Raw genomic sequence first — 12925 nt, 5'->3', positions numbered from 1 at the left:
ACCTCTTTATGGGTACTCAAAGTCTCGCGAGAACGTCGAAAAATAGAACATTAAATAGAATAAATTAAATCAACAAGCTTTTACACAATACAAATACAGTATATCTATTAAATTAAATTAACAATTTTTGTAAATGATTGCTACAAAAATGAAATTGTTAATTATAAATAGCCTAAAGAACTTACTGCCCAAAACACACGAGATTTGGATCTAGAACAAAGATGGCTGCGCCCATGAAGCGACGCAAAGTTGTCGGTGTAATAAAAGAGAGTATTGTGTTTCCTATAAAGTTTCCAGAAATTTCCATATTTATTGTCGATAGAAAAATACAGCGTATACGTCTCGAGCATCTAAAGAAATTAGCAGGAAAAAATGGCTTCCCAGTGTGTGAAAAATTAGAGTAAGTAAAGTCAGTTGCGCGTCCGTGTGTTAGCATAGCATGGCATGGATGGTCAGTCAGTGAGGAATAAATTAGATATTCCTCCATGGTCAGTGACACTGACACTCAGTGACAGTGTGTGTGCACTGTCTGTGTGCATGGTATGGTGTGGGTGGGTACCGGTCACTTCAGCACCTTGCAAACTCGGCACCTGCAAACTCGGCACCTTGCAAACTCGGCACACACAACTTCGGCACCTTGCAAACTCGGCACCCACAAACTCGGCACATGTACAAATACAAACTCGGCACCCAGTTGAAAAAGTTCGATTTTCACATTGTGTGGTAGACCTCATTTTTATGTTAATCAGTCCCACCATCATAGTCCCATAAAAAGCTTGATTCTGTTATAAAGTTATTAGTAAAAACATTGCAAATATAATTGGAATATGATTATCGTAAAAAAAACCATATCACGCACAAACGGAGCCATCGGGAAATTATCCGGCTAGTGCCGTTTTAGGCAAATCACGCTCTGTGTAGAGGCAAAAATCCGTTGGAAATTATCAACCTTAACCTTATTAAATTGTTCAGAGCCAAAATCATAAGAAAATGGCACCGCACTTTTACCGACCATGGAGGTATGCCGCCTATATACTTGTTGACTAAACCACGGCACATGCGGGCCGAATGGTAAAGTTTGGAATTTTCATCACCCATAGATATAGTGAATTAACATAGTTTACAAAGCTACTATTAAAACTACAAAACCATTTTTTATTGTGTAAGTACACGCACATTACTTTATTTGTAACCACTTGACTCTTCGAGGTGATATTAATTTTTCGCTTGGTGCCGAGTTTGTTAGTCAAAAAAAGGCTGGTGCCGAGTTTGTTTGGTGCCGACATTCTTTGTGCCGAGTGGGTGCCGAGTGTGCAAGGTGCCGAGTTTGCAAGGTGCCGACTTTGCAGGTGCCAACTTTGCAAGGTGCCGAAGTGTCCGGTATTCGTGTGGGTTCTTCCTCCATGGTGTGACTGTGTCGCGAGGGGTAGGGGCGGAGTGTATCTAGGCGGCTAGCTAGCTAGGCCTTGCCACAACAGTGGGGCTGGTTTGGAAGTCAATCTCTGGTGTTGCGCTGGCTCTTTATCGTAAGGTCTAAGGACGTCCTGTTTTCAATCAAGGTGTCCCTAAAATCAAGGCAAATCTGTGACCTCTCTGTGCCTGATGTAAACAGTCCCTCGATAAAATGTTTGAGGTTTGACTTGCCAAGCAAATAGTCTCCTCTCCCTTGACCAAAACTTAGAAATGTGTAAGGCTCCACTAGCACTTGTTAGTTGCACCATTTCTACACCTAGAACTATTTAGGTTTCGTCCGGCTATCGTCTCCCGTAACGGGAGACGATAGCCGGATGAAACCGAAATAGCGGGAGATGATAGCCGGACGAAACTGAAATAGCGGGAGACGATAGCCGGACGAAACCGAAATAGTTCTAGGAGTACACCATTTCTACCTCCATGGTTGCACTACTTGCAAATGCAAAAAGTTTGGGTATCAAACTCAGGCTTAGGCATTTCTACAAAGTACAAAAATGTGTGATAATGTTCGGGCCATATAAAAACAAATTGCCTGCTGAAAAAGTTTCATCAAACATTTTTTTAGTTTACAATTCACGATGATCAAATCATGTGATTGAATATTCTGCTGAGCATTTTGGGAAAAAAATACAGAGGCCATGTGCCTTATATCATTTTCTAATATATTTGGAGCATTTTTTTTAACCCTCGTATCAATATTGTTATTAATATTAAAATATAAACATCGGCTTGATGATTAAATTATCACTGTTCTTTTATTTGCTTTATTATAAATGTTAAATCATATTTGAAAGCCAATAATTATTCACACTTTTTATTTAATTTTTTGCAAATTACCATGGTAATTTCTTAAATGTCAAAACAAACATTTTGAATAAAATAAAGACAACAGCTGGCTATAGAGTCATACAAATCGTCTCCACGAAGACGATAGCGAAACAAACCTCATAGTTCTAGGAGTAGACAGAGACAGTCCTTTAAACAATTTTTTTTTGCTTTCACAGCGAGTCAGTCACCCACATAGTTTCCGAGCTTGAGACAAGAGAGGAAGTTTTAGAGATTTTGGAACGATCAACCGATGTGAACGTCGGTCTCCTGTTGGAGAATGCAGAGATTGTTTCCATGCGCTGGTTCTCGTCTTGCATGGAGGAAGGGGCACCAGTTGAGGTAACGCAGGAACACCAGCTGAAAGAGACAGACAAAAAGGTATTCAAAATCTATAGAATTTTAAGTGTTACTATCATTGTTAGCGGGTACGTTCCATCAGCTCTTGGTGAGAGTGGGTTTGAACCAACGACCTTTGGAAATGTGCCAACAATCCACCAACCACCATCTATCCAGCACAGTTTTTCTTTGTTCAACCCCAAGTCATTAAAAAATTTGCCCAGCCACTTTCCCGTGTGATTTAGTTTTTGAAATCTGAAACAAAAAGTCGTATCCCCTAAGATGCAAAGAAAACACAGTAAAAAGGAGCTGACCCCCAGATGAGAAAACAGAAAATATGAACAATTTGGTTATTCTCCCCAGGTGACGTCCTTACCCTCGTGCCCAGCACCCACAAAGGCAGAGTATCAAGATGCCAAGTTCAGCTGTCAGAGAAGAACACCATTGTATCATCACAACAAGAAACTCACTGTAAGAAAACCTCTACTCATTTTGTGTACATAAATATGCTGTGAGTGTGACTACTGACGTCTTAACATAGGGATGTCCAAACATAGGGTGTAACCAATTGTTCTTCTACATTTAGTGGCAGGCCTGATGCTCTGTTTTGAAAGGGCAATGGCAATAAGCCATTTTGAGATATGGCGGACACTATAAGGTTTGGGTAAATTTGTGTGTTTACACCCAAACCAAACAGTACACTCCTATCACGCCCTCCGTACATCAAAAAGGGTTGTGAGATGTTTTCTCCTTTGCAAAGAGCACCTCTTTGTAAGCTTACCTCTGTGAGGGAATTGTGAATTTCTATTGGAACATTTTAGGGTTACAAATAGCATTGACCAGGGGCAACTTGCCTCCGTTTCCTCTTGAAGTATCAGGGAAGGAAAGAAGGAAGTTTCAGTTTTGGTGTGGGAGAAAAACCCAAGAGAATGATTCCAGGGAAAACAACACCAGCAGTTATGGACTGAAAACCTAATCCACAGCACGATTCAAACCGGCGTCCCAGAGGTGGAAGGTGAGAAAAGATGTGAATGGTGATGGTTGTGATAATCTCTTGCAGGATGCGTTGGAGACCCTTGAGAAACAAGCAGACTTCCTTGGTGGCGACCAGAATTCCTCCAGGGCACTTGCTTTCCGCAAGGCGTCTGCTGCCCTCAAAGCCCTGCCAAGGCCAGTCAGGAGCATGCGTGAAGTGGAAAACTTGAACGATCTTAAGGGTGGGAAACACTGCAAGAGACTTATCCAGGTAAAAAAAAAAAAAATGGTTTTGTGAAAACAATTATAAATCATGAGATTTTGCTCTCTTTTTAAAGAATTTGGTTTACTTTCACAGTGAACCTTTGAGTGCAAATGCAAGAGTCCATTTGATAGCCAATCTCAAAAAACTTTATACAACTGCATCAGTCCACTCGCACAGATTTATTGTGTTAGTGTTACACAACTTATAAGTACGGGCACACTTTTTGTAATGACACTGAAACAAATTGTGTGATTTCTGTTTACTTGGTTGAAAGATGGTAATGGTAGTAAGCTATTTGCTATAAATATAAATAGAGCCGGTTTTGTCTCAACGTTTTTAACAGTATACTCTGCTCATCTTCGCAGAGTATACTGTTAAAAACATCAAGACCAAACTGGCTCTTTTCAGAGCCAACACTCCCTCAAAAGAGGTTTTACACACTCCCTCAAAAGAGGTTTTACACACTCCCTCAAAAGAGATTTTACACACTCCCTCAAAAGAGATTTTACACATGGTTGTACCCGCAAGTCTACTATTCATATTTTTTATTTATAGTTACTGTTATTCTTCACACAATGCAAAGCTTCAAACACCAATTAACAAAAAGTTGATTCTGAGAAATGATTCATGCATGAATTCTTTGGGGACAGTTTTTTTCTCTCTTTTTTTCTCGGATAGTAGACACTGTATCCAGCTGAAACTGTCACATGTTTCTTGCATTGTATCTTTCTTGTTAATTGTTTTAATAAATCAGCATTACTTTGAAAAAACCCAACAATAAAAAAACTAAAAACTAATAACCCTTCCTTTAGGCAATTGATGATGCGCAAAAGAACATACACAGTTGCGTAAACGTTTTAGAAATCGGGCAGCCAGGGGTCGATTTCATAAAGAGTTAGGACTAGTCCTAACTTAGGACTAGTCTTAGGAGATCTGAAAATCGTTAGGCTGGTCCTAAGTTAGGACGAGTAACTCGTCTAACTCGGGATAAGACTAGTCGTGTAATCCACCCGGACTATTACGGCTGGATGCTGTTCCATTCCACATGCCAAGACTTTTAAAATGGTAAATTTCTTAGTGGGACTTATGTTTTTTGTTTTTCTTCAGGAGATTCTTGAGGAAGGATTCTCACCGGAGGTGGAAGGCATCTTAGATGACGAATGGTTCAAGACCATGAAGGTAAAAATGTCCCCCCTGCAAGGCCACCATATGAAGCTGTAACATTCTGCTTTCAAGTTACAAACCAAATCGATCCTGACAAGTTCTGATAACGCTGTAGACAAAGCTGTAGTCAAGATTTGATAAATGGGTGTCAAAAATTGCTGGAAACTTAAAAACTGGGTTTTGAAAATTTTCACTTACATGTGAAAGACAGGTAAAACTGGTTGTCCAAATTTAAAACAGTGTCCAAAACCAACTTGACTCAAAGATATTTACACATAGTGCTACTGCAAACCTCACCTAATTAGGCTCCCTACTTGCAAAGTTTCAAATCCTATTCACAAGTGTACAATCCGTACACTATTTCAGGAAACCGCTGAACCAATCTGATATATTGAACTTTCTAAGCTTTTGTTTCTTTTTTTTTTACTTCTCGTCTTTCAAACAGATTTTCACTGGTGTGTTTGGTTGCGGTGCTGCAACCGGCAGGAAATGGTACGATATGAAGTTGAGGACACTTGATGATGTTAAACGATGTCCGCGTGTCACCTTGACAACTGAGCAGAGATACGGTAAATCTTCTTGACATTTAAGAAATTGTAAAGAATTATTCCAGTGAAAACCAATGCAATAAAGTAGGGATTGAAAACCCATTCCACATATAGTGCCCCCAGCTTGATTCGGACCGGGGTCCTAGAGATGGAAGGTGAGAAAAGATACCACTTCACCAACCCGACCACCCAGCTGGTGATTTCACCAAACTCTTCCTAACTTTGGATTAATCTTAGGACTTAGGACGAGTTCAGTTACGTATCCATAGATGTTATGACGAATTAGACCCATCTAAGATGGGGCGAGTTACTCGTCCTAACTCGAGATAGGATTAATCCTAGCGTTTTGTGAAATCGACTGCAGGATTCAATAATAAACATCCACAAGAAATTTGAAATCTCTCAAAATGTTTCCTTTCTACTTCCTAGGTATAGATTTGTATGATGATATTAACACACCTGTGAGCAGACAGGAAGCTGACGTCATTCAGCAGATTGTTGCTGCGGAAGCAGAAAAGATATTGCCAGGGACTACAGTCACAATTACTGGTGGATTCAGTAGGTAAGTTGAATCAAGGTGTGCCCATACAGTCACTGTTGATATGCTTTAATAAAAGCATTTGTGATGTCATTTTTACAATGTGTATTCATGTCCGAACTTTCACCCAGAGCCTGGTTGAGAGAAGGTCATTGTGGTGAGAGTGGGCATTCCTGGAATCATGCTGGAATACTCTGGTGGGTGTGGAGGTCAGTGGTCAGTGACCTACCTGGACTCAATGATGTGGTTTTTGTCTCATTCCAGGAATGAGCACTCCTTAAAGACAGTGGACACTATTGGTAATTGTCAAAGACTAGCCTTCACAGTTGGTGTATCTCAACATATGCATAAAATAACAAACCTGTGAAAATTTGAGCACTGCCTTTAAGGAGTTGAAGGGAAATAAAAGTGGGATGGGGAAAGTAAATGAGTTACTCTTATCTTGGGCACCTAAGGGTGCACTACTATGTGAAAAGCCTTATGTATAGATCAATAGACTGCATGCAGAAGAAGTAAACAACAAATCTTCTTCCGTGAGTCTTTGTTCTGAGTGAATTGTACGTACTGATAATGTTCTGAGGAGCAGTATCACAACAGCATTTATAAAGCGCATTTTCCAATAGTTGAGGGCAGTAAATCCAGCAAAGAACATAGTCAAGAACAGGGACATTGAGTTTCTGTTTGAATTGATGAACAGAAATGCAAGTCTGAATGTTGAGAGGTAGCCAGGAGTGCTTCCATGCGAGTAGGTTGTCTGTTTCGAGCTCGGAAGTTCTTACCTCCTGAGGCTACTCTCTACCTGTACAAGACAACTATACATCCCCTCATGGAGCACTGTTGCCATATTTGGGCTGGAGCTTCTGCCTGCCTTTTATCTTTACTGGATCGAGTGCAGAAGCGTATTATAAACCTGGTTGGAGAAGAGTTAGGATCTACACTACAACCCCTAGAAGGTCTGTAGCCAGCCTCTGCCTGTTTTACAGATATTTCCATGGTAAATGTTCCACCAGTCTATCCAACCTGGTTCCTCCTGTCAGGGTGTTTGAGCGCGAGACCAGGCTTTCTGCTTGTTCTACTTTATACTGTGGCTGTGCCAAGATGTAGAACAAAGAGCTACTCCAGTAGCTTTTTCCCTCGTACTGCATCTCTTTGGAACTCCTTGCCTGGTGTATGTTTCCCTTCATCCTATGATCTTCCATCTTTTAAGAGGAATGTCAACTCTACCTTCAGCTCCACTGAGTTTCTGCATGTTTTTTTCCTTGTAGCCCTTAACCTAGAGTGGCTTTTAGCCTTGTTTTGGGTGACTTGCATAAAAAAAAAAAGAAAAAAAAAAAAGCAAGTTCAAGCATTTGGGTCCAGGTGAGAAGGTCTTGTTAACTGCATGTTGATGTATATTTTACGTAACACTTCGTGCGGAGGCCCTCGTCGGTATGGCATGCTGAGATCAAGTGGGTCTGTTATGTTTTGTGGGTATGTGTTCGAAAGTGCTTTGTACATATTTACAGCTGTTTTTAGGATGATGTATCGTGAATTAAAAAAAAAAAAAAATTCAATCTATGAAAGGCACTAGACACGTTTGGTAAATGTCAAAGACCAGTATTCTCACTTGGTGTATCCATGGAGTATGCTTCAAACAACAAACATTTGAAAATGTGGACTCAATTGGTCATCGAGTTGCAAGGGAATTTATTATAAAAGAAAAACCACACTAGTTGCAAAAGTTTGTGTGCTTTCAGATGCCTTAAATAGGCTATAGTCTCAAAGTCTTTTAATATTTACGCGAGAAATTACCTCTTTCTCAAAAAGTGTGCTACTTCAGGGGGAGCCGTTTCTTAATGTCAACAGCTCTCCATTGCTTGTTGCCATGTAAGTGTTTATGCTACCAATTATTTTGAGTAATAACCAATAGTGTCCAGTGCCTTAAAATGAACAATGTATGAGTGTTAAAGAATTAAAGCTGTTTGTCTTTGATTTATGAATCATAAGGGGCAAGGAGACTGGGCATGATGTAGACCTTCTCATCTCACATCCAATGGAGGGAAAAGAGAAGGGTCTCTTAGCCATGATCCTCAACTCTCTACAGAAGAGCCAACTTTTGGAGTATACTGATGTACAAAATAGCTCGTACAGTGAGGCAGCCATAAGACAGGTTAGAAGCCTCACCAGTCCTAGCCTTTTATTTTGGCCTTCGTGGCTTGGACAGCTTAGTAGAGCAGCGGAACGACTGGAACGGAGACCACGGGAGCGAGTTAAGTGGCAAAGCAATGAGGGCCTGTAAGGGTAGCCAATATTGAGATATAGTGAAAATCATTTGAAGTCAAAAACAAGTTGGAAAAGGCCCTCTTGGCTTCCCCTCTCACTTGCAGGGTCTCATCTTTCAGTCGCTTGGGATATGGCTCTACGAAGCTGTCCTTGAGTGAAGGCTACATCAGTCCCAAACACTCCGAATAACGCGTGATTTCTTGTGATTTTTCTGGTTTCAGAACTTTATACATAGATGTTCTTTTTACCTCTAACATGGTTGCTTGATGACGTCAATGCATAAGCTCTGTAAAAATTGTATCTCCTTATTTAGGTGAGACGCAATCTAACCATGGACCATTTCGAACGGTGCTTCAGTATTTTCCGACTACCAAAACATCTTAAAAATGGAGCGAAGGATTCCAAGCTAAGGCAACATAGAGCAGGATGTAAGGACTCTGATTCAGAAAGTGATGAGGAGGGAGTGACTGCAGCCGAACCTCAAACTGTTGATAGAGCGGGGAGAGTGGTTGATGCGCTGGGGGATGTAGTTGTGATGGGTATGACGAAAAGAAGCGGAGATGATGTTGAGACGAGGCTTTGCTCATCAGTTGGGGTATCAGAGGAGAGAGGAGCCAGGGAGGGAGAAAGTGGTCTACAGTTTAGGAACGCTGATTCCCTGGCAGGCGCTCGACAGACTGACATAAAAATACCCAGTGATGATGTTACGACGATAACGCCTCGTGACAGTGAGCAAAGCTGCAGAGACAGAGACTTGGATGGAGGATTGACCAGGAGCGATTGGGTTGCTCGGCGCGTTGATTTTATCATTACGCCGCAGAGTCAGTACGCTTATGCCCTTATGGGTTGGATCGGTTCGCGGATGTTCAACCGATCAATCCGGGATTATGCAAATAAGGAGATGAACATGACACTGACGAGCCATGGGTTGTTCGACAAAGTCAACGTAAGTCTCCTTCGTTATTTTGGGGTTTTATTTCAGAGTTTTGTTGAAGAGGGGCTCCCAGTTCAAATTAAGTTTTGTGTTGCACTTATTTTGAAATAGTCCTTGAGAAAGGACTCACTGCACCCCAAGCAATTGCCCTGGTGCCTTGTGCTTTTGCTGTGGTGCCCTGTACATTGTCCTCATAGAGCCTGTGCGTTGAATTAAAAGCAGTGGACACTATTGGTAATTGTCAAAGACTAGCCTTCACAAACTTGTGAAAATTTGAGCCCAATCGGTCATCAAAGTTGCGAGATAATAATGAAAGAAAAATAACCCTTGTCACACGAAGTTGTGTGCGTTTAGATGATTGATTTCGAGACCTCAAGTTCTAAATCTGAGGTCTCTAAATCAGATTCGTGGAAAATTAATTCTTTCTTAAAAACTATGGCACTTCAGAGGGAGCTGTTTCTCACAATGTTTTATACCATCAACCTCTCCCCATTACTCGACACCAAGAAAAGTTTTATGCCAATAATTATTTTGAGTAATTACCAATAGTGTCCACTGCCTTTAAATGAATATCTATTCATTAAATAAGGGAATCAATGTGTGGTGAAGAGGTTTTCAACTAGTGGTTTAAGCCCAACGAGGCCTTGTTCTTGATAATTTTACCGAGACGAAGTTGAGGTAAATTATCAAGAACCAGGCCACGGCAGGTTTAAACCACTAGTTGAAAACCGATTCAACACACTTTGATTCCCATTCATAAATACCTTTTCGGTCAAAAAACATCAACACTTTTTGGTCAAAAAGTAAAATAAATGCAAAAATTATAATTTTTCAATGATTTCTTTCAACACAACACCCCTCTAGCTATGAAATGGGAAAGCCCCTGGCCCGATCGGGTAAACAACTCCTTATAAGGGAATGATGTGCGCGTCGCACGTATCGCGTGATGTGGCACAACTGTCCCGGCAGTTGCTCTCGACCAATAGGAATGAAGAAACTGTCTATTTAATCACGGGTGCAAGCTCGCGTGTCATGCCCATGTTTCAACACTTTTTACTGGTCATAAACAAAGGTTTATACACACCCACGTGACGCGCTCTCCACCAATATGAATAGCGAAATTGTCTGAGGTATTTATGAATGTTTTTTTTAATACTTCTCTGCCATCCAGAATAAATTTCTTCTTGCGAAGAACCAAAAGGAGATATTTGAGCACCTGAAGCTGGATTACAGAGAACCACGTGACCGCAACTGCTGACTTTCATAATTCCACAACCAGGTCAACATCATACGAACTGGCTCCACTGATTACTGGAATCCAGGAGCGGCACTGAACTAGTTTTTCTTTGATGGTTTATGCAAGAATAGTTTAATGTTAGTGATGTCTGAAGCTTTGCATGGTGTGGAGAAGAGGATAAAATATAAATAATAGTACACTTACAGGTACAACCATGTCTCTTTTGAGGAGGTGATGGCTCTGAAAAGAGCCGGTTTAATCTCGACATTTCAAACGGTATACTCTGCTCGTTTGCAGGGGAAAGCCAACACTCCCTCAACAGAGATTTAATACATGGCTTCACTCGCAAGTGTACTATTATTTATGTTTTTTGCTTTGTTAAGTATTGTACTTGACTGTTAAGTAATTACAGAAGCTCCTCAAAGATGCAAAGTCATCTCAGAAATTTTAGTTTTCGGCCATAAGAAATGCAATTGAACGATAAAACAGGTGATTTTGCGAGAGCTAGATGGTTTGAGGGAATAGGGGGTTAAATTTGACAAATGGGAGAATTGTTTAAAATATAGGGTTATATATATAAGAACTAGAGGGCGCGCTGGTGATGCTTCTTGCACAAACGCGACGGGACCGCAATGTTATATACGCGCGTTGAATACGAAGTACACATTGGAGTTTGTGTTTATTGAACGCTGATGCGATGCTGTTTTGTCAACTTACAAAACGGCCGCACAAACACACGCTAAGCAATGCCTGTTTGTTCAACTTAGAAAATGGCCGCCTGTGCGCATGCCGGGGCGTGTATATAGGCCAGTGCACCCTCTAGTTCTTATATGTAACTCTATGGTTTAAAATGATCTGCAGGCATCCTTTTTCTAGTGCTTGTACTTTCTGTATCTTCAGAAACAAAAACAAAACTACGGACTAATTCTTTCTCCCGTTGGTGATTGTTTTTACTTCTTTCAAGACGAAATTTGAAAACTCAAGGGGACGTTGAAAAAGTCTTGAACGATTTAAATCCTTAGAAAAGCTATGTCTTGGGGAAAGACCTTCCCCCAGGAACCGTTGTCTTTACCTTCAAGAAGTTCATGAATTTTCTCATACAATGAAATATATGAACATATATCAATGAATTTAGTTTTGCAAACTAATTTAGCAACCAATAATTAAAGTGTTCTGGTTGAATGCTGGCAATTCTTTATCTAACTTTAAAGTAATGTATCAAAATCTATATATATTTTTTTGAAAAATGAGAAGAATTGTAGATATGGTGAACTTTTTTTGAATAAAATTAATCTTATGCAAAGTCTATGTAAGAATACGAAGCCCTTTAATTTTCCCCTTCTAAAGGAACCAGAACAGTCTGAACACATTTCTGCAGTGTTTGGTGTAAGAGGGTCATTCAGAATAGTCAATATTAAAACAGTTTGATTTTGTTACAAAAATTGAAAAAATCAGTAAGGGTAAGTCCAGCATTTTTCTCATGTTTGGGCATAAATTTTAAAGTATCACAAGGGGCAAGTCCAGCATTTTTATCAAATTTTGGCTAGAAATAAAATGACAATAACACAAGGGGCAAGTCCATCATGATTTTTCTCAAATTTTTGCCAAAACATAACAAGGGGGTCCAGCATTTTTTATCAAATTTTGTGAATAAAAACAACAAAAGGACACCGGGGGCAAGTCCTGCATTTTTTTTTCTCAATTTTCTGGGAAAAAATAAAATAACACATGGGGTAAGTCCAGCATGAATTACCACGTCCTGCATGATTTCTCTCAAATTTTTGCACAAACTTGAAAACATCAAGAGGGGTAAGTCCAGCATTTTAGAAAATCACAAGGGGTAAGTCCAGCATGATTTTTTCTCAAATTTTAGTAGAAATAAAAAAAAAATCACAAGGGCTTAGTCCAGCATGATTTTATCTGAAATTTTCGCAAAAATTTAAAAAGTCACAAGAGCTTTGTTCTCTAAAATTATTGCAAAATATTGAAAGAATCGCAAGTCCAGCATGATTTTTCTCGATTGTTTTCAATTTTTTGGCAAAAGATTGAAAAAATCACAAGGGGCCAAGTCCAGTATTATTTATTCAAATTTTGGCAAGAAAATTGAAATATCACAAGGGGTCAAGTCCAGTATGATTTTAATTCAAATTTGGGGGAAAAAAATTGAAAATTAATTACAAGGGGTAAGTCCAGCATGATTTTCCTCAAATTTGGGCAAAAAAAATGCACAAGGGGTGTAAGTCCAGCTTGATTATTTTCAAATTTGGGCAAAAAATTGAAATTATCACAAGGGGTCATTCCAGCATTTTTTCCCTCAAATTTGGGCCCAAAATTGAGAAAAATCACATCCGCATTTTTCTCTCAA

The 12925-nt window shown here is 39.9% G+C and overlaps 1 protein-coding gene across 2 annotated transcripts; it reads left to right on the top strand.

Moving 5' to 3' along the window:
- Window positions 1-221: 221 nt before the first annotated feature.
- Window positions 222-11945, top strand: LOC139940455 (DNA nucleotidylexotransferase-like). Of its 2 annotated transcripts, none has more exons than XM_071936718.1 (10): window positions 222-400; window positions 2478-2679; window positions 3001-3108; window positions 3698-3883; window positions 4985-5056; window positions 5487-5610; window positions 6025-6151; window positions 8114-8276; window positions 8703-9335; window positions 10495-11945. In XM_071936718.1, the coding sequence occupies exons 1-10, from the start codon at window positions 222-224 to the stop codon at window positions 10579-10581; spliced, it is 1881 nt and encodes a 626-aa protein (XP_071792819.1). In that variant the 3' UTR covers window positions 10582-11945. The 2 variants fall into 2 exon arrangements, with proteins under 2 accessions (XP_071792819.1, XP_071792818.1); XM_071936717.1 differs by having other exon boundaries at window positions 6019-6151.
- Window positions 11946-12925: the final 980 nt, after the last annotated feature.

Source organism: Asterias amurensis, chromosome 8 (genome assembly GCF_032118995.1).
Source record: "Asterias amurensis chromosome 8, ASM3211899v1".
Lineage (NCBI taxonomy): Eukaryota > Metazoa > Echinodermata > Asteroidea > Forcipulatida > Asteriidae > Asterias > Asterias amurensis.
Note: the sequence above shows the minus strand (reverse complement) of the source record. Positions and strands in the feature narration are given on the sequence as shown.